Raw genomic sequence first — 22,192 nt, 5'->3', positions numbered from 1 at the left:
TTTAGCCTCAAAAAGGAATGAAATTCTGACACATTGTACAACATGGATAAACTTTGGAGATATTATCCTAAGTAAAATAAGCCAGTCACAAAAGGACAAATATTGTATGATTCCATTCACATGAGGGACCTAGTGTAGACAAATTCATAGAAAAAGTAGAAGGGGATAGGGGAAAAGAACTATGGGGAGTTAGTGTTTAATGGTGTAGTTTCATTTTGGGAAGATTAAAAAGTTCTAGACATGGATGTTGGTGATGGCTGCACAACAATGAGAATGTACTTAATACCACTGAACTGGATACTTAAAAATGGTTAAAATGGTAAATTTTATGTTATGTGTATTTTACCGCAATTGTTTTAAAAGTCCTCTATCCTGTGCCCACAGGGACTCCCCCTCCCATTGCAAGACAGTATGGCCCTGACCACAGAGTTGAGGACACAGCTACAACTGAGAGAGGTGGCAGGGATCCCCCTGCAGGCTAGCACTGTGGACAACTGGAGCCAGATCCAGAACTTTGAGGCCAAGCCAGATGATCTCATCTGTACCTACCCTAAATCAGGTGACTGTGGGGTTAGGGTACAACCAAACTTCAGCCTGTGGAGTAAGAAAGGGCTACTCATGTCAGTTATAATCCCCCTTGATACAGTGCACTCACTCATTCAAGGAAAGCTGCTCCTTCTCGCTATTCCATGATGAGGCAATCTTGGGATGCCTAATGTCCCTGGGTTTATTAGGGTCAAGCATAATGGCTTTAGAGGACCCAGCCTGTTGTGCTCTATTATGGATTGCTCTTGGGTGACAACGTCATGCAGCTCCTTCTGTCCATAGAGACCTTGTGGGGTTTTCCCACATGGACGTTCAGGACAGGATCCTGACCTGAGGGGAGGTTGAACCAAATACCATCAATATCCACGTCCTCTTTTTCACCCAGGACACTTAAGACAGATTGTCTAACCAGTTTCTATATCTCACCCTTTCCATTTGGGCCCCAGGGACCACGTGGATTCAGGAAATTGTGGACATGATTGAGCAGAATGGAGATGTGGAGAAATGTCAGAGAGCCGTAATTCAACACCGCCATCCATTCATCGAGTGGGCTCGGCCACCCCAGCCTTCTGGTGAGAGTTCCCCCATTATTGCTATGATTCCATTCTTTCTCTTCTTTTAAGATTTTTTTTAGAGCAGTGTTAGATTTACAACAAAGTAGACTCACAGAGATTTTCCGCACATGCATAGCCTCCTCCATTATCAATATCTACCCCCTCCCCCAGATGGTGCATTTGTTTCAATTGATGAACCTACACTGACACATCATAATCACCCAAAGCCCAGTGTTTGCTCTGGATGTTGTACATTCTATGAGTTTGGACCAATGTATAATGACCTGGATCCAGCACTGTAATACCACACAGAGTAGCTCCACTGCCCTAAAAATTCTGTGCTCCACTCGTTCATCCCTCCCTCTCTCCCCAACCCTGACAACCACTAATCTGTTTACTCTTTCCAGTTTTTCCTTTTCCAGAATATCATATAGTTGGAATCATACAGTATGTGGCCTTTTTAGACAGGCTTCTCTCACTCAGCAATGTGCATTTAAGTTTCCTCCATGTATTTTCATGGCATGATAGCTCGTTTCTTTTCAGTGCTAATATTCCATTGCTTAGATGTACCACAATTTATCCATTCACCTACTGAAGGGCATTCCAGTGGCTCTCCTTATCCCTTTCTCTTCCTCTCTCTTCCTCCTTTCTCCCTCTCTGATTCTTTCTACATATTACCTAAAATTATTTGCCAAAAATGAATCTAAGTAAAAAGGAGTTGCCTTGTTTTCTTCTTAAATGCTCCCTCTGACCATCACGCTATAGAACACACAGAGAAGGTAGAGAGCTATTTATGAAACAATTTGCACTCTCTCCTTTCCTTACTCCACCCATACAAAATCCCAGAGCAGCCAAGAAAGTGACAGATAATCATCAAAAATAATGCGTTTGCAGCCAACTATTTCTGTTCTGTAGGGAGATTTTTAGGGTAATACTCAACCTAGAATTGAGTATTCAAAACACACACACAAAAAAAAAAAAAAAGACAAAAAGACAACCAGAACTTCTTGGAATTCAATACACTTCTTGAAATTAAAAAAAAAAAAAAAAAAAAAAAAAAAAAAGGGCAACCAGAAGGCAAAAGAAGCCATTCCAGGTAACTGGCAGCTGCTGAAAGCATGTTACAGAACAAGGATAAGAGGAAGACCTACTTTGCTATTTCAGTATTGCATAGGACAGCACAATGAAAAACTGGAAACACAACTAGCTAGAGCTGCAATATTATAAGCAGCACAACTCTAGTGTTGAACCAATTGTGGACGGAGCTACCAATGCCTTGTGATAGAGAAGTTCCTTATCTGATGCCCATCAAACCTTAAACTTGTGTCCAAGTTAGAATAGCCTTAGGTACTTTCTTGTCCTTCTGGTTCTACTTGCCTAGCCACTCAGACTCCTTTGACCCTCAATTCCTGTCTGTCTGGTTATTCACTAGCTTAGCAATCCAGTGCCTGGTCTGATCGCTGCTCTGAACTACCTGTGAGTCTCTGACACTGCACGCAGAGTACTCTCTGCCTGCTTAACTGTGACCCCACTCTGTGTGTAGCCAGGGCCTTCCATTTTTGTTGGTGTCTGGTCCTTTGATCCCTTGAGCAGCAGGATGGTATAAGGAATAAAGACAACAAGGGTTTAGATCCTGATGCCATCACTCACTCAGCTCAGTGACCTTTAGCAAGTTACCTTCTCTGTGTTACAATTGTCTCCACTGCAAAATGTCAATAGAATTGGTGCCTACTTTAAAAAGTCATTGTAGGGATTAAATGAGTTAATATGTGTCAAAAGCTTAGAACAACACCTGGCACAGAGTAGATACCATTTAAGTGTTAGGTATTCCCGATCACCTCTTAGGCTAAATCCCTTGCCCCACAACGGCATGTGTTCCCTGGTCATCCAAGCCCATTTTTTTATCTTATTTCTACATTCAACCCCAGCCACTATCATCTTACCTCTGACAATCTGGGAGATTAAGGAGAGGGAAAAAAATCCTAAACATGATTTCTAGTGAGGCATTCTTGGCAGTGGGGGAGCAGAGTATCCAGCATAAGCATATGCTATTGTTAAGTCAGCATAAAAAGCAGGATAGAGCTTCTCTCAAGGCAATGCCAGTAGCTACAGAATTCAAGAAAGGATAATAACCAATAGCCCAGCATGGCACATCATACAGAAATCAAGATGGATCTTTACAAAACAAGGTGCCCTTGGGGTGCCTGGGTGGCTCAGTCAGTTAAACGTCTGACTTTGACTCAAGTTCTTGAGTTTGAACGCCACATCAGGCTCTGTGCTGACAGCTCAGACCCTGGAGCCTGCTTCGGATTCTGTGTTTCCCTCTCTCTCTCTGCCCCTCCCCTGTTCTCTCTCTCAATCTCTCTGTCTCTCTGAACAATAAATAAATAATTTAAAAAAAAACAAGGTGCCCCATGTCCAAAGATGTGATAAACACTGAAAAGGGTTATGGTCTTTCCAGCTATAAACAGACAGAGGCTGGGTGAAGACTCAGCTAGGCAGTAGTTTTATTTAAGAGCAGATGGTCCCTGCCACCTGAGGTGAGGGCTACCATTAGGAGGGTAATATGGTTGCTGAAATAGACTGATGGGTGTTGGTCAAGTATACCAACCACCCTCAGAGGGTTCAAGAGTGAGCGGACACTCCTGGATGTAATGGAAGTTTGTGTCCCGCATGGTCAGTCTCCCTCCCAGGAGCCCTCCTACTCTCCCACCAACTCCTAGCAACAGAGCTGTTTGACATCTAAAGCATTGCATATATGACCTAATAAAAGCAAGGCCGGGAAGAATTTGAAAAGGTGCGTGTGTGTGTGTGTGTGTGTGTGTGTGTGTGAGAGAGAGAGAGAGAGAGAGAGAGAACTGTATATAGGTGAGATCTAGAAATAACTCCTACAGCTCAACAAGAACTTATACTACAGGCCCTGGGCTGCATATATGACTCCATACCTCCACTTGCCTTCAATAGTTCATGGTCCAATGGAGGAGGCAAAGGCAGACCATATGATGACAAGGAGTGGGTATGTTGGGTAGAGGTTAGCATAGGACACCATCAGCAGGGTGAAGAACGTGCCTGAAAACCAATGCCTGGAGAAGCTGACACCTGCAATGACAAGCTGCTACTGCTGCTGTTGCTGTGTTTTTCCTGCCAGACTGCAAGCTTCTCATGCAGATGATGAGGGCCAAAAATTACTCCATTGGCCCTCTTCTTCCACGGGGCAGGCTCGGGAATGACTTTATGACCTGAGGTGTGTGTTCATGGACACTCTCCCCTGCCCTTCTCACCCCCTGAGGCTGAGCACTCATGGCAGAGTGCCCAGGAAATGAGAACACCCCAACCAGCTCTCCTGAAGCACTGATAAGAGACAGAGAGAGAGAGAGAGAAGGAGAAAACATATAATTTACTTGAATCTGTGAAATAAAACATGGGTGGAATGCTCCATGTAAAGCCCTAAACCTGCAGAATCTCTGTCTATTGTAAGGATTCTTTGGGAGCAAAGTTTGAAGCTGGAGCTAGGTCAAGCCTGCTGGGAAGGTTGCATGTAAGAGGATGAAAACCCAAGACTACCAGCCCCCTTCCCACACAGGGGTCATTGAGCCCAGGATCTGAGGGGCAAACATTCTCAGGTCATCACAACCTTATCTTCTTCTTCCTTCTCACCTCCCTGTCTTGCAAGTCCCTCTACACTTGGGCCCCTGGGGAGCCTTCTTAGTTTCTTGCGAGATTGGTTATGCATTTAAAGGATGTTTGTGGTGTTTTAATCAGATTTTACAGGTGCTTTACAACAGAAGAGGTCTTCATAGTGTCTGGAACACTATATTGCTAGCAGTGGAAGTGTCTGGAGAGACTCTAAAAAGTGACTGGGATGAACCAGGTGCCCAGAGATATAGGCAAGGAAGACAAGAGACCTGGAGAAGCAGAACAAGTGTAAATAACTCTGAAGGGTAACATGTGAGCAGGAGACACGATGGAAGCTGAGGAAAGGAGCTAGACGCAGGACAATTTCACAGTCTTGCTAAGGAATATGGGCTTTAACTATAGACCAGTAGCTTGCTAATTTTTCTTTTCAGTACCAGAATTTTTTTTAATTATTGGGACCATATGAATCAATAATTCCACCTCTGCGTATATTCCCTAAAGAATTAAAGACAGAGACTAGAGAAGCATCATTCATAGAAGCATCATTCACAATAGCCGAGGATGGAAGAAACCCAAGTGTCCAGGACAGATGAATGGATGAGTAAAATGTGATACATACATGCAATGAAAGATTATTCAGTCTTAAAAAGGAAGGAAATTCTGATACCTGCTACAACAAGGATGAACCTTAAGGACATTATGCTAAGTGGAATAAGCCAGTCACCAAAAAAAGACAAACACTGTATGATTCCACTTATATTAGGTATCCACAGGAGTCAAATTCATAGAATCAGAAAGAATGGTGGCTGCCAGTGCTGGGGAAGGGTGGAATGGGGAGTTAGTGTTTAAAAGGTACAGTGTTTAAGCAGATTGGTTGCACAACAACATGAATGCAATTAGCACTACTGAACTGTTCTCTTTAAAAGAGTTAAGATGGAAAATTTTACTTTACGTGTATCTTGCCACAAGTTTTAAAAAAAATTATTAGGGGTTCAAAACATATAAAATAAGCAAAACCAAAGATGACCAGAATGAAACACATCCTTTCAACTCCACCTTGAATCCCCTACCTCAAACACATAGCTTGGGGAGCAAGTGTGAAAAACCACCGTTAGTATAGAAGGTTTCCAAACAGAAGAGGCACATGGTCTGAGCTGCTCAAAAGCAGCAGCACTCTCCCCAGTCTCCGTGTGTTCACCAACCCAGAAGCTCTCCAAACCCCAGACTTTAGGGACTTAATGGAGGCTTCATCGTGCAGGTATGATCTATCACTTACTCCATTTTCAGCCCTTCCTCCCTCTCTGGAGAATGGGGGATAGGGCTGAAAATTCCAAGCTTCTAATCATGGCTGGTCTTGCTGGTGACCAGCCTCCATCCAGGAGCCCACTTAGAGTCAGCTCATTAGAACAGGACACCCTGGGGTGCTTGGGTGGTTCCGTTGGTTAAGCATCCAACTTCAGTTCAGGTCATGATCTGACACCTCATGAGTTCAAGCCCTGCATTGGGCTCTGTGCTGACAGCTCAGAGCCTGGGGCCTGCTTCCAATTCTGTGTCTTCATCTCTCTCTCTGCCCCTTCTTTGCTCATGCACTTCCTCTCTCTCTCTCTCTCTCTCTCTCTGTCTCTCTCAAAAATAAATAATCATTAAAAAAACTTTTTTCAAAAAGAAGGGCACCCTTATCACCCAGGATATTATAGGGGTTTCAGGAATTCTGTGCCGAGAAGCAGAAGCAGAGACAAATATAAATTTTCTATTATCTCACATCCCCTACGTCAGTCTAACACAATGATTGCACAGAGCAAGTGTCTAGTCAGTGTTTTAGAGGACAGAGTGGAAATCACAACTCATGTGACAAGTACATATGTTTTTAGAGATGAAACAAGTGACTAGCACATGGGCCAAGTACATGGGCAGCCTGTTGCAGACACGCAGGGGTGGGCACTGGCTGGGAGGCAAGAGAGGCCTGCACTCTGGTTCCCCCTGGCTCTGCTACAATAAGAACTCACTTGTCCCTTCTCAGCTTCTGTCTCCACATCCTAGAAGTGACAGAGTAAATTAATCTAAGCTCCCTTCCAACTCTCAAGCTGTTTGAGTCTACAGAAGTGATGGTAAAATAAATAATCTTATTATGAAATCCCAAAGGAAGTCAAGAGATAAGCAGAAAGATGGGGGTGGGGGGTGATGGGACATTCTGGACAGAGCCAAGAATATAAGTTCCCCCATGCAGTACTTGTATTACACAGATGTTTCCTCTTGATTTACTTCAAAGGGGTGGAAAAAGCCAAAGCAATGCCCTCTCCACGGATACTAAGGACTCACCTTCCAGTTCAGCTCTTGCCTCCATCTTTCTGGGAAAATAACTGCAAGGTAAGACAGCAATAGCTTCCCTGGGGACAGGCGGGAAGACTAACCCTCCTGAGAGCAAATCCGCCAGACCCTAACTCACAACACTGCCATCATGTTTACTTCTCCGCTATCTCTGCAGTATTGCTGTTGATCAGCAATAAGAGAAAATGTAAAGTTCTATACTCAGCAGGATATTCACCTGAATGTTTTCAAATAAGATGTGGATTGTTTGAAGGTACAGATGAATTTTTGGAGAGAACAAGAGATAGTGAGTGTCCACAGTTGATCCAAGGGTGTGGGCAATGGAATTCTCATAATAGAGGACAGAAGAAAAAGTGAGGAGAAAAAAACCCTGATGATTGTTTAAAAGGGTAAATAGATGGAGCAGTGTTTCTTGAGGGGAGCAGTTGGCCTTAACCTCTAGTAAACTCTGGGCTCTTAGCTTTACTGCTTCTGGGACTTTATTTATTCTGTATTCAGCGTCTAATCAGTTCCTGGCACATAGAGGACATTCAAAATGTGTTTGCTGAATGAATAACAAATGAATTAGGTCAAGGAAAGAAACTAAGGTGTCAGCCAGCGATGTTAAGGAAGTTTTCTCAAAGGTGGGAATGAAGGGAACAAAGGGCTAGGAAGGGTGTATTTCTAGGGAACAATAGCGATTATGTGGGTCCTTTCAGTAAAGTTATATAAGGGAACAAGAACCTCCATTTCTGGGATTATGTTAAGACTAAACACCCTGAAACCTCTTGTATAAAACACTTAGCAATTACACATAACAAATGACAGGTTTCCTTGTAAATGTGTAACTGAGATCCAGATACAGTTGAGGAAATCCCTCAGTCCCACAATGAAGAGGGCACTGGAACTCAGAGAGGTCACTGACACCGTAGCTGTCCTGTGGGTATTTGATGACCTGGAGAATGCAGCAGCGTGAGTTTCAATGGCTGCACAGGGGCAAATCCCAGAGCAGAAGGAACCAGAAAAGTAAGGAGCCCAAGCTGGGACAGCTGAAGGGCTTCACTGTCAATGGACAGAAGTCTCTCTGTGTTGACCTGGGCTCTCAGCTTCCCTAAAAATGTGTGGCCACATTTTGAAGGTCTCCTCTTCAAAGGAGGAAATTCAAGCTGCACTTCTTGCATTGTCCAAGAAGCCCCATGCTGAGAAACTGTATAAGGTGGTTCCATTGGTGGCATCCCCAGGATGACCAGCAAACACAAACATGGGATGGTCGGGGGGAGGGGGGCATACCTTCTGCTTGCAGTGCTCCATCTTGAGTCGACCATCTCACATTACAAAATATACAAAGGAACAAGCTAAAAATATATTAAAAACCAACCAAACAAATAAACTGAACAACAACAACAACAACAACAAAAGGAACAAGCCAGCAAGAGAAAGAGTCTGCAGAAAGAACAAACAGCAGGGTTGGACCTCAAGGACTTCAGATATCAAAATGACCAGATATAGAAATATAAGTTGTGTAAGAAAATTGAAAGATTGAATCAAAAATCAAAGAAGGGAATAAGATGCTATTTTTAAAGCATAATTTTTATTAAGTTAAACAAATAATCAGGATTTCTGTGACTGAAACAATATATAAGCATCTGCTATAAAAATCCAACCAAAGCTCTCTGATTTGCCAACATCTGCGGTGGCTCTCTCACATGGACCTGGGAGGGCACAGCACGTGGTGCCTCCGAGGGGCCGCCGAGGCCCCGGAAGGGCCAGGGCGCCTGGGCTAGCTGCAGCAGGGTGGCCACGGGGACAGAGAGACCGCCGTGGGTGAGAGAGGAGGCGCCCCGTCCCACTTCATCTCCCCACTTGCTTCTGGGTCCTCTGCCTGCGGGAGGGTATCCGCTCCTGCTGTGCATTAGGACCCCATCGCGAATCTGCGCCTGCAGGACTGACCCTCACAAGCCAAGCCTTCCTCTCTCCCTCTCGCTGTCTCCGGGTTTGTGGCCTTAAGCTCCATCACCATGGTCTCTGCTTTCGGATAAAAACCACCAGCGTTAGAAAGATGGTGTTCCTCAGACCTGAACCACGACCCCAAAACTGGAAGTAGAACCCAAGCCCTGACAATCAAATTTCTTGTCAGTGTTTGTGGGATGTGAGATTGCCACAGAAATAGCTTTTGTCGCCACTTATTGTCATGCACCTTCCAAAAAATGTGTTATTAATTACCTGTGGCTATTTCACACTGTTACTTAGTCCCTTTCTTTCTAGCCCTTTCAATTTCTGAACTAAAAAAAGCTAATAATACACTCACACACACAAATTCAACAACAGGTGAAGTGCAGAACGGACACCACAAAAGAGAGAATAAATGAACTTGGTGGGGGAAATGGGATGAAGTTTTGAGGAGGGAAGGGAGAGCCTTGTGGCTGGAAGTGAGAAATAAGATAGGAAGATTAATTAAATGATTAGCCAACCAGAAATTAAAAAGCCTAAGAATTCAAGTGGATTTTTTTTTTAAACTTCTCACGCCTAGGAAGCACCAGGGTCAGTCAGGAGGCAGAGGGAGCAAGGGTAACATGTGGTCAAGAGCCTTTATTCTGGTTTCCGAAGGAAGGAATGGGTGAGGCAGGTAAGCAGGTTTAGGATTGGGTAGTTTGGATGATTTCTGCAGTCTCTGGGGCAAAAGGGATGATGCTTCTGCTTTTGTGGTCCTGGCCCTGGGGTGATTAGAGCAGATGGATAGTGGCACAGAGTGTGAGAGCCCAATAAGGGAGGTGTTTGAGATGTAGGCTCCAGACTGGTGGAGTGATAAGTGAGCGTGCTTGTGAGTTGTTACTATCTCTAGTAACCTGCTAAACCTGGCAGGGGCAGTCCATCCAAGGTTAGCAAAGCCCCAGGATGTCAAAGCATCAGAATATAGGAAGTAGCACTACTGACGTTTTGGGCCAGATAATTCTTTTGGGTGGAGAGGCAGGGGGCTGCCCTGTACACTGTAAAATGTTGAGCAACATCCCTAACCTCTACTCATTAGATGCCAGTAGCACTGCCACCCCCTGTTGTGACAACAAAAAATACCTCCAGACATTGCCAAATGTCCCCCAGTAGGCAAAATCATTCCTAGTTGAGAACTGTTTTAGGGTAAAAACAAACAAACAAACAAACAAACAAACAACATTGAAATGACTAGTTATGGATCTAAGGTGACCAGTCAATGAGACCAGCTCAGGATTGATGCTGTCAGAATGTGAGTTGAGTACTTAGCAATCATTAAAGGTCATATTTGGTTAAAGTGAAAGGCTGGGAGGGTAGGAGACAAGGTTGTGGTCAAAATGAAACCTAAACAGGATGCTTTGTAGGGCAAGACCTGAAGTGATTCAAGATGAAAATAATAGAGTTGATGAGAACAGGAAAGAAATAAGACCGAGACGTCATCCTGCTTCTCCGGGAAACTGAGATGAGATGTTGGGAGGATCATCAGCACATGCATGTGGTAGTTTCTGTGTGACGGGAGGTCATAGTTGCTAGAGAATGATTGGACTCTGACACTAAAGGGGCAAGCAAGAATCAGGCTACTTAACAGGACTGAGTTTGGATAAAGAGGACAATCAGCAGAGAAGCAGGGGACAGCCAGAGGAGGAAGAGGTCATGGCCAAGTTGAACTGTCAGCACAGGAGAGGTGAGGCAGGTGTGTGTGGCCACCATTGGCATGGCTCAAACTGAGTGAATTCTGTGAAAATTCACTTTTCATACCATCTTTTACCCTCCTCTATTGTCACCCCAAAATTCCTTTATGTAGCTTGAAATGCCAAAGACTGCATGGTTTCCTACTACCATTTTCAAAGGATGAATCAAATGCTTCCTGACCCTGGCACCTGGGAAGAGTATTTTGAAACCTTCATCAATGGGAAAGGTAAAGGATAATCCTTCACATCTTTGGGTTCCCAATCCAGGTATCTAGGAATCATTTGATTCCTTGGAAGGTTGTGTTCCTCCTTATATGTGTCCTACCTCAGACTGGGACTGAGAAGGGCAGGCTGCCTGAGCTCAGAGTGAATACCCATAGTCCCAGCAAATATCTCTCACCCAATTTGAAAGCCTTTACCCCAGGTTACCTGACGCATAGAGTCATCCCCATTCCAAAGAGTATCCTTGTTCCAATATCAGGGCATATGTGATTATACACAATAAATATGAATCCATTTTAGGTAGCATGTTGGGATAAATTACCCCAGGGCTATACCATACAATATCACCCTCTAAGTCAAACAGATCAGGACTCAGCATATATCTGGGACTTTGGGTGATCCTTATGTAGAGTGTTATGTTTCTTGTGTCTGTTGCAGTGGGCTGGGGTTCCTGGTATGACCATGTAAAGGGATGGTGGGAGATGAAAGACAGTTACCAGATTCTCTTCCTCTTCTTTGAGGACATAAAACGGGTGAGTAATGGTCCTTCAGAAAAATCATTCTAGGCTCTTTCAGGGCTGCACCTCTGGGAGGGACACCCTGAAGAATTTATGTGTGTCCTGATACCATCTTGCATTCCAATGCAATGTTACCCTCACCACAGGACCCAAAGCAAGAAATTCAGAAAGTGATGCAGTTCATGGGAAAGAGCTTGCATGAAACAGTGCTCGATAAAATTGTCCAAGAGACATCATTTGAGAAAATGAAAGAAAATCCCATGACAAATCGATCTACAGTTCCCAAATCCATCCTGGACCAGTCCATTTCCCCCTTCATAAGAAAAGGTGTGTGTGGCCTCAAATACTATATAAATATAAGTATAAACCAAACACTCAGTTTGTCTAGTAATATCTGTCTGCCTCTTATCAAGAAGATGTTAGGGGTTTTTTTTTTTTTTTTTTTTTTTTTTTATTTTATTTTATTTTTTTATTTTTTATTTTTTAATATATGAAATTTACTGTCAAATTGGTTTCCATACAACACCCAGTGCTCATCCCAAAAGGTGCCCTCCTCAATACCCATCACCCACCCTGCCCTCCCTCCCACCCCCCATCAACCCTCAGTTTGTTCTCAGTTTTTAACAGTCTCTTATGCTTTGGCTCTCTCCCACTCTAACCTCTTTTTTTTTTTTTTTTTTTTTTTTTTCCTTTCCCTCCCCCATGGGTTTCTGTTATGTTTCTCAGGATCCACATAAGAGTGAAACCATATGGTATCTGTCTTTCTCTGTATGGCTTATTTCACTTAGCATCACACTCTCCAGTTCCCTCCATGTTGCTACAAAAGGCCATATTTCATTTTTTCTCATTGCCACGTAGTATTCCATTGTGTATATAAACCACAATTTCTTTATCCATTCATCAGTTGATGGACATTTAGGCTCTTTCCATAATTTGGCTATTGTTGAGAGTGCCGCTATAAACATTGGGGTACAGGTGCCCCTATGCATCAGTACTCCTGTATCCCTTGGATAAATTCCTAGCAGTGCTATTGCTGGGTCATAGGGTAGGTCTATTTTTAATTTTCTGAGGAACCTCCACACTGCTTTCCAGAGCGGCTGCACCAATTTGCATTCCCACCAACAGTGCAAGAGGGTTCCTGTTTCTCCACATCCTCTCCAGCATCTATAGTCTCCTGATTTCTTCATTTTGGCCACTCTGACTGGCGTGAGGTGGTATCTGAGTGTGGTTTTGATTTGTATTTCCCTGATAAGGAGCGACGTTGAACATCTTTTCATGTGCCTGTTGGCCATCCGGATGTCTTCTTTAGAGAAGTGTCTATTCATGTTTTCTGCCCATTTCTTCACTGGGTTATTTGTTTTTCGGGTGTGGAGTTTGATGAGCTCTTTATAGATTTTGGATACTAGCCCTTTGTCCGATGTGTCATTTGCAAATATCTTTTCCCATTCCGTTGGTTGCCTTTTAGTTTTGTTGGTTGTTTCCTTTGCTGTGCAGAAGCTTTTTATCTTCATAAGGTCCCAGTAATTCACTTTTGCTTTTAATTCCCTTGCCTTTGGGGATGTGCCGAGTAAGAGATTGCTACGGCTGAGGTCAGAGAGGTCTTTTCCTGCTTTCTCCTCTAAGGTTTTGATGGTTTCCTGTCTCACATTCAGGTCCTTTATCCATTTTGAGTTTATTTTTGTGAATGGTGTGAGAAAGTGGTCTAGTTTCAACCTTCTGCATGTTGCTGTCCAGTTCTCCCAGCACCATTTGTTAAAGAGACTGTCTTTTTTCCATTGGATGTTCTTTCCTGCTTTGTCAAAGATGAGTTGGCCATACGTTTGTGGGTCTAGTTCTGGGGTTTCTATTCTATTCCATTGGTCTATGTGTCTGTTTTTATGCCAATACCATGCTGTCTTGATGATGACAGCTTTGTAGTAGAGGCTAAAGTCTGGGATTGTGATGCCTCCTGCTTTGGTCTTCTTCTTCAAAATTACTTTGGCTATTCGGGGCCTTTTGTGGTTCCATATGAATTTTAGGATTGCTTGTTCTAGTTTCGAGAAGAATGCTGGTGCAATTTTGATTGGGATTGCATTGAATGTGTAGATAGCTTTGGGTAGTATTGACATTTTGACAATATTTATTCTTCCAATCCATGAGCAGGGAATGTCTTTCCATTTCTTTATATCTTCTTCAATTACCTGCATAAGCTTTCTATAGTTTTCAGCATGCAGATCTTTTACATCTTTGGTTAGATTGATTCCTAGGTATTTTATGCTTCTTGGTGCAATTGTGAATGGGATCAGTTTCTTCATTTGTCTTTCTGTTGCTTCATTGTTAGTGTATAAGAATGCAACTGATTTCTGCACATTGATTTTGTATCCTGCAACTTTGCTGAATTCATGTATCAGTTCTAGCAGACTTTTGGTGGAGTCTATCGGATTTTCCATGTATAATATCATGTCATCTGCAAAAAGCGAAAGCTTGACTTCATCTTTGCCAATTTTGATGCCTTTGATTTCCTTTTGTTGTCTGATTGCTGATGCTAGAACTTCCAGCACTATATTAAACAGCAGCGGTGACAGTGGGCATCCCTGTCGTGTTCCTGATCTCAGGGAAAAAGCTCTCAGTTTTTCCCCGTTGAGGATGATGTTAGCTGTGGGCTTTTCATAAATGGCCTTTATGATCTTTAAGTATGTTCCTTCTATCCCGACTTTCTCAAGGGTTTTTATTAAGAAAGGGTGCTGGATTTTGTCAAAGGCCTTTTCTGCATCGATTGACAGGATCATATGGTTCTTCTCTTTTTTTTTGTTAATGTGATGTATCACGTTGATCGATTTGCGAATGTTGAACCAGCCCTGCATCCCAGGAATGAATCCCACTTGATCATGGTGAATAATTCTTTTTATATGCTGTTGAATTCGATTTGCTAGTATCTTATTAAGAATTTTTGCATCCATATTCATCAGGGATATTGGCCTGTAGTTCTCTTTTTTTACTGGGTCTCTGTCTGGTTTAGGAATCAAAGTAATACTGGCTTCATAGAATGAGTCTGGAAGTTTTCCTTCCCTTTCTATTTCTTGGAATAGCTTGAGAAGGATAGGTATTATCTCTGCTTTAAATGTCTGGTAGAACTCCCCTGGGAAGCCATCTGGTCCTGGACTCTTATTTGTTGGGAGATTTTTGATAACCGATTCAATTTCTTCGCTGGTTATGGGTCTGTTCAAGCTTTCTATTTCCTCCTGATTGAGTTTTGGAAGAGTGTGGGTGTTTAGAAATTTGTCCATTTCTTCCAGGTTGTCCAATTTGCTGGCATATAATTTTTCATAGTATTCCCTGATAATTGTTTGTATCTCTGAGGGATTGGTTGTAATCATTCCATTTTCATTCATGATTTTATCTATTTGGGTCATCTCCCTTTTCTTTTTGAGAAGCCTGGCTAGAGGTTTGTCAATTTTGTTTATTTTTTCAAAAAACCAACTCTTGGTTTCGTTGATCTGCTCTACAGTTTTTTTAGATTCTATATTGTTTATTTCTGCCCTGATCTTTATTATTTCTCTTCTTCTGCTGGGTTTAGGCTGCCTTTGCTGTTCTGCTTCTATTTCCTTTAGGTGTGCTGTTAGATTTTGTATTTGGGATTTTTCTTGTTTCTTGAGATAGGCCTGGATTGCAATGTATTTTCCTCTCAGGACTGCCTTCGCTGCATCCCAAAGCGTTTGGATTGTTGTATTTTCATTTTCGTTTGTTTCCATATATGTTTTAATTTCTTCTCTAATTGCCTGGTTGACCCACTCATTCGTTAGTAGGGTGTTCTTTAACCTCCATGCTTTTGGAGGTTTTCCAGACTTTTTCCTGTGGTTGATTTCAAGCTTCATAGCATTGTGGTCTGAAAGTATGCATGGTATAATTTCAATTCTTGTAAACTTATGAAGGGCTGTTTTGTGACCCAGTATATGATCTATCTTGGAGAATGTTCCATGTGCACTCGAGAAGAAAGTATATTCTGTTGCTTTGGGATGCAGAGTTCTAAATATATCTGTCAAGTCCATCTGATCCAATGTATCATTCAGGGCCCTTGTTTCTTTATTGACTGTGTGTCTAGATGATCTATCCATTTCTGTAAGTGGGGTGTTAAAGTCCCCTGCAATGACCACATTCTTATCAATAAGGTTGCTTATGTTTATGAGTAATTGTTTTATATATCTGGGGGCTCGGGTATTTGGCGCATAGACATTTATAATAGTTAGCTCTTCCTGGTGGATAGACCCTGTGATTATTATATAATGCCCTTCTTCATCTCTTGTTACAGCCTTTAATTTAAAGTCTAGTTTGTCTGATATAAGTATGGCTACTCCAGCTTTCTTTTGGCTTCCAGGAGCATGATAAATAGTTCTCCATCCCCTCACTCTCAATCTAAAGGTGTCCTCAGATCTAAAATGAGTCTCTTGTAGACAGCAAATAGATGGGTCTTGTTTTTTTATCCATTCTGATACCCTATGTCTTTTAGTTGGCGCATTTAATCCATTTACATTCAGTGTTATTATAGAAAGATACGGGTTTAGAGTCATTGTGATGTCTGTATGTTTTATGCTTGTAGTGATGTCTCTGGTACTTTGTCTCACAGGATCCCCCTTAGGATCTCTTGTAGGGCTGGTTTCGTGGTGACAAATTCCTTCAGTTTTTGTTTGTTTGGGAAGACCTTTATCTCTCCTTCTATTCTAAATGACAGACTTGCTGGATAAAGGATTCTCGGCTGCATATTTTTCCTGTTTAGCACACTGTAGATATCGTGCCAAGCCTTTCTGGCCTGCCAAGTTTCAAAGGAGAGATCAGTCACGAGTCTTATAGGTCTCCCTTTATATGTGAGGGCACGTTTATCCCTTGCTGCTTTCAGAATTTTCTCTTTATCCTTGTATTTTGCCAGTTTCACTATGATATGTCGTGCAGAAGATCGATTCAAGTTACGTCTGAAGGGAGTTCTCTGTGCCTCTTGGATTTCAATGCCTTTTTCCTTCCCCAGTTCAGGGAAGTTCTCAGCTATAATTTGTTCAAGTACCCCTTCAGCACCCTTCCCTCTCTCTTCCTCCTCTGGGATACCAATTATGCGTATATTATTTTTTTTTAGTGTATCACTTAGTTCTCTAATTTTCCCCTCATACTCCTGGATTTTTTTATCTCTCTTTCTTTCAGCTTCCTCTTTCTCCATAACTTTATCTTCTAGTTCACCTATTCTCTCCTCTGCCTCTTCAAGCCGAGCCATCGTGGATTCCATTTTGTTTTGCAATTCGTTTAAAGCGTTTTTCAACTCCTCGTGACTGTTCCTTAGTCCCTCGATCTTTGTGGCAAGAGATTCTCTGCTGTCCTGTATACTGTTTTCAAGCCCAGCGATTAATTTTATGACTATTATTCTAAATTCACTTTCTGTTATATTATTTAAATCCTTTTTGATCAGTTCATTAGCTGTTGTTATTTCCTGGAGATTCTTCTGAGGGGAATTCTTCCGTTTGGTCATTTTGGAGAGTCCCTGGCGTGGTGAGGACCTGCAGTGCACTTCCCCTGTGCTGTGGTGTATAACTGGAGTTAGTGGGCGGGGCCGCAGTCCGACCCGATGTCTGCCCCCAGCCCACTGCTGGGGCCACAGTCAGACTGGTGTGTGCCTTCTCTTCCCCTCTCCTAGGGGCGGGATTCACTGTGGGGTGGCGTGTCCCGTCTGGGCTACTCGCACACTGCCAGGCTTGTGTTGCTGGGGATCTGGCGTATTAGCTGGGGTGGGTAGGCAAGGTGCACGGGGGCTGGAGGGGCAGGCTTAGCTCGCTTCTCCTTAGGTGATCCACTTCAGGAGGAGCCCTGTGGCAGCGGGAGGGAGATCCGCTGCCGGAGGTTTGGCTCCGCAGAAGCACAGAGTTGGGTGTTTGCGCGGAGCGAGCAAGTTCCCTGGCAGGAACTGGTTCCCTTTGGGATTTTGGCTGGGGGATGGGCGGGGGAGATGGCGCTGGCGCCTTTGTTCCCCGCCAAGCTGAGCTCTGCCGTCCGGGGGCTCAGCAGCTCTCCCTCCCTTTGTCCTCCAGCCTTCCCGATTTCCGAGCAGAGCTGTTAACTTATGACCTCCCAGACGCTAAGTCGCGCTTGCTGTCGGAACACAGTCCGTCCGGCCCCTCCGCTTTTGCCAGCCAGACTCGGGGGCTCTGCTTGGCCGGCGAGCCGCCCCTCCGCCCCGGCTCCCTCCCGCCAGTCCGTGGAGCGCGCACCGCCTCGCCGCCCTTCCTACCCTCTTCCGTGGGCCTCTGGTCTGCGCTTGACTCCGGAGACTCCCTTCTGCTAATCCTCTGGCGGTTTTCTGTGTTCTTTAGGCAGGTGTAGGTGGAATCTAAGTGATCGGCAGGACGCGCTGTGAGCCCCGCGTCCTCCTACGCCGCCATCTTCCGGAACCTCTCCTAGGGGTTTTTTTTTAATTTTTTTCTTTAAAATTTATTTCTTATTGAGAGACAGACACAGAGTGTGAGTGGTGGGGGGGGGGGGTAGAGAGAGGGGGAGACACAGAATGCGAAGCAGGCTCCAGGCTCTGAGCTGTCAGCACAGAGCCCGATGTGGAGTTCCAACTCACAAACTGCGAGATCACGACCTGAGCCAAAGTCATTGGCTCAACCAACTGAGCCACCCAAGTGCCCCAAGAAGATGTTAGGTTTTATTAATTTCAAGACAATACACTTAGCCTATTAAAAATAATATGCCACTAATAAGGTGGGGATTTAATCTTGTTACAGAAGAGAGCTCTCTGGGGTATTTGGTTGTAAGAAACGGGTTTGTTAGGAGAAGTCAGGCAGAGGTATAAGAGAAATGCAGTCTTGCAGGTAGTTAAGAGCAAGAGCCACCATTGGTCTAGACCTTGTGGGGATCCCTGGATCTCAGAGTAAGAGCCTCAGCAGCAGGAAGGTACAGCTTTTTGCTAGAAAGCTTCATCCCTTACAGGACTCAGCTGCCCTTCACATATCTGCTAGGAGTGCTTTCCTCCACTGACCAGCTTCCTGTCACTCTGCCCATTACACTTCTACTTTATAGCTTCTGCTGACTCGGCTTCTTCTCATAGGTTGGTCTTTATTTATTATTAAATTATTTTTTATGTTGATTTACTTTTGAGAGTAAGAGAGACAGAGGGAGAGTGGCGGAGGGGCAGAGAGAGAGGGAGACACAGAATCTGAAGCAGACTTCAGGCTCTGAGCTATCAGCACAGAGCCCGACACAGGGCTTGAACTCACAGACTTTGAGATTGTGACCTGAGCCAGAGTCAGACACTTAACCAACTGAGCCACCCAGGCACCCCTGCTCATAGCTTGGTCTTGATGATGGCCCACACATGGGCCATCATGACTTCCAACTATCACTGCTACTGAGCACTGCTTCATTGTCTTAATTTTTTAGTTCTACTTCCCAAAACAGGAATTCTAATTGGCTCCAGCTAATATTTTTTGAGGAAAAAAAGCCTTATCATTTTTTATTTAAAAAGTAATATATATCATTTTAAAAAAAATTAGATCAATATGGAATTGCATTTTTAATGAAAAAAATTTTTTTCTTCACCAAAACCCTGCCCCCCAGAAGTAGCCACCAGTAGTATGGCTCCCTTTCTATTTAAGAACACAGACTTCTTTTGCACAACAGAGGAACCATGGTATACTACTGCTTTGCAACTTTTCTTCTTTTTTTAATTTATTACTTTATTTTGTTGCATTTTTGAATTTACAGCATCATCCCATGCTAGTACAGCAAACCAAAAAATGCCATTCCTTTTCTCTTCAGATAATCAATGGTGAAGATTTGGCAAGTAGCCCTTCTTCAGATCCAGACAAACTTATCTTTCTATACACCTTCCTTCCCTCAGGCTCATACATATGCAAACAAAAATATAGAACATGGTGAAGGCTAAAACCCAAATGTGGTCATACTTCACACCTTCATTTGCCAGAATATAAGACATCCCTCCAGAGCAAGGCATGTAGGTCCATATAGCTCACTGTTTTTAGTGGTCTCATGTTATGCCGAAGCATGGATGCATCATAACTCATTCAACTATTCCCCTAGTGAAAGATACCACAGTTTGTTTTTTTTAATATTTTATCTTTATGAATAATGTTATAGTAAACATCTTTGTATGCACGTTATGTCCTGATGCTTTTATTTCTGTTGCACAAATTTTCAGAAGAGGCACTGCGGAGATATAGAGTATTTCCCCTTTTTAACGTTATTTTAGTAGTTACTAGTTGGTGAAAAAGCTCATACATATCCAGTGTCTCAATGACATTTTTCCCAAAAGTTATTTCTTTTTAATTGAGAAGTAACTTACCAAAAAATTCAAACTCTGAAATATGCAGTTCAATATATTAAAAAATGTATACACCCATATAACCAGCACCCCAGTTAATCTCTACCCTCAGATACAACCACCGTTCTAATTTCTATCACTACAGATTGATTTTGCCCGTTCTTAGACTGCATATAAATGAAATCATACAGTATGTACCTTCTTGTGTGTTGTGTCTATCACTCAGTGTAACGTCTGAGATTCCTCCATTGGTCTGTGTCATTTCTGTGCAGTGGTCCATTATGTGAATATATCACAAGTGAGGCCAAGCACCAGCACCTTTGCGGCAATTATCCACTCTAGCTAAGAGTCCACCCCCTGTGCAGAGCATGCTAGGGTCCTTCTTAGATCAGAGGGCTGCAGGTGGAAGTGTAGGCATCGATGGGGAGGGGGAGAAAGGCAAACGTGTTGTCGAGCTTGGTTTTCCTCTTCTAGGAACTGTGGGGGATTGGAAAAACCACTTCACTGTGGTTCAGAGTGAAAGATTTGATGAAATCTACAGACAAAAGATGGAAGGAACCTCAATAAATTTCTGCATGGAACTCTGAACAAGATGTACATAGAAAGGTAGATGACAAGAATGGGGAAGCTATCTTCAATCCTTCAGTCAAGCCCAAAGAATCTCTGAAAGCATATTGTAAAAATATACAATTGTGGTACCACTGTCTCTGTGATTATTACCAACCTCATTTTTCAAAAGGATTATGTCTAATGCTTATTTTCTCAACCATCCTTTCCAAAGTAAGAAATAAAATGGCTTAATAAATAAAATAAAATAAAATAAAATAAAATAAAGTAAAACAAAACAAAACAAAATAAAGTAAAATAAAATAAAATAAAATAAAATAAAATAAAATAAAATAAAATATAAAATAAAGACTTGAATACTGCAAAGATTTTTTTTTAGGTCTCCATTATTCTGGAAAGTGCATCCTAGTTTTCTAGTGTGTAATATAAAATACCTTGGGTGTAAATATGCAAATACTAGGTTATATCTATGTTGAAAATATGAAATCACTGATATCTCTCCCAGTCATTCAAGAAACTCCAGCTGTGCTAGGTTCTGGGGTTCCACCTGATTAGCATGGAAGGGACACTTTGAGGGTAGTCTTGATGCAGCCAGCCCTGAGAAAACATGTCCAGAGTGTCAGTTAATCTCTACCCTTGGATAAAACCACCATTCTAATTTCTGTCAGCACAGATTGACTTTGCCTATTCTTGGACTTCATATAAATGAAATCGTACAGTATGTACCTGCTTGTGTCTGGTGTCTATCACTCAATGTAACATTTGAGATTCCTCCATTGGCTTGCATCAGTAGTTCACTGCTTTTCACTTCTGTGCAGTAGTCCATAATGCGAATATATCTGGTGAGAAAGAAAAGGGAAGGGCATGGAGGGGGATGCCAGATGACCAAAACCTAATTAGGAGTCATAGCGTGCTTAATTACAGAAACAGGAAGTTGAAGGGTGTCCACTTGGGAGCCTGAGTCATATCCTGCTAAAAGCAGAAAACGGGAGATAGCATCAGCAAAGTCAGCCCAGGCATGGTTGTCAGATTTAGAGATAGTCTCAACCGCAATGCTGTGGCCACTGAGGGCTTGCATAACCAAGATGCAAGACCTTTTCACTGGTTTCCCATATTTTACCCCACCTGTAGCCCTCTTGCTCCACATTTATTTGTCAATTTACTTGTTATATCTCGTACTTGATCATAAATTCTTTAGCACTTGGTTCCACGTCTTATTCAACATTTTACTCCCAATACGTAATGCAATGCAAGGTACATAACAAGTGTCCACCAAGTATATAGTGAATAAGCAAATGAATGCATAGATGAATGACTATAGGAAGGTGGGCACATTTCATATCACAGATTCCCAACTTTTAGTCCCAACTAGTGGCATTCCAAAGCTGAGGGCAACAGGAGCAGTTTACCTGGCGAGAAGGCAATAAGAGTTTGATTTAAGCCAACTAAAATTGACTGTTTTTTATAATCACCCTCCTCTGGCAGTTCTAAACAATATCAGTGATAAATATTCCAGTGGGGGGCAAAAGGCCATCTTCTATTAGCCCTAAATTCTAAACAATTGCTTGGTTACTACTAAATTTTAATCATATGTATGTAAGTTCAAATTAGCATCTTTTTCCTGTGTAAAAAAAGTTGTTTATATCCCTCATATTTGGCAATTTTAGATTTTAATTTTTTGCGATTTGGTTTCATGTCTACTTACCTCTGTATGGAAGTTAATTCAGAGGACACCCAAGTATACAGCCAGCCTCTGTAACTGACACACAGATGCAATGATGCCTGCTTCCTTTCAGGGTAAGTTCATAACGGTTCAGAATCCTTCAAACTCACTTCAAGTACAATTTGTGTCCCTGTTGTATA

The 22,192-nt window shown here is 42.7% G+C and overlaps 1 protein-coding gene across 1 annotated transcript; it reads left to right on the top strand.

Moving 5' to 3' along the window:
• The first annotated feature begins 411 nt into the window (after positions 1-411).
• On the top strand, positions 412-20,349 carry LOC122214989 (sulfotransferase 1C2-like). Its single transcript, XM_042930191.1, is given in 7 exon segments — positions 412-559; positions 993-1,118; positions 7,006-7,100; positions 10,821-10,950; positions 11,384-11,478; positions 11,610-11,790; positions 20,237-20,349. Coding segments are annotated over 7 exon segments (888 nt in total).
• The last annotated feature ends 1,843 nt before the right edge of the window (positions 20,350-22,192 follow it).

This window comes from Panthera leo, chromosome A3 (assembly GCF_018350215.1).
Source record: "Panthera leo isolate Ple1 chromosome A3, P.leo_Ple1_pat1.1, whole genome shotgun sequence".
Lineage (NCBI taxonomy): Eukaryota > Metazoa > Chordata > Mammalia > Carnivora > Felidae > Panthera > Panthera leo.
Note: the sequence above shows the minus strand (reverse complement) of the source record. Positions and strands in the feature narration are given on the sequence as shown.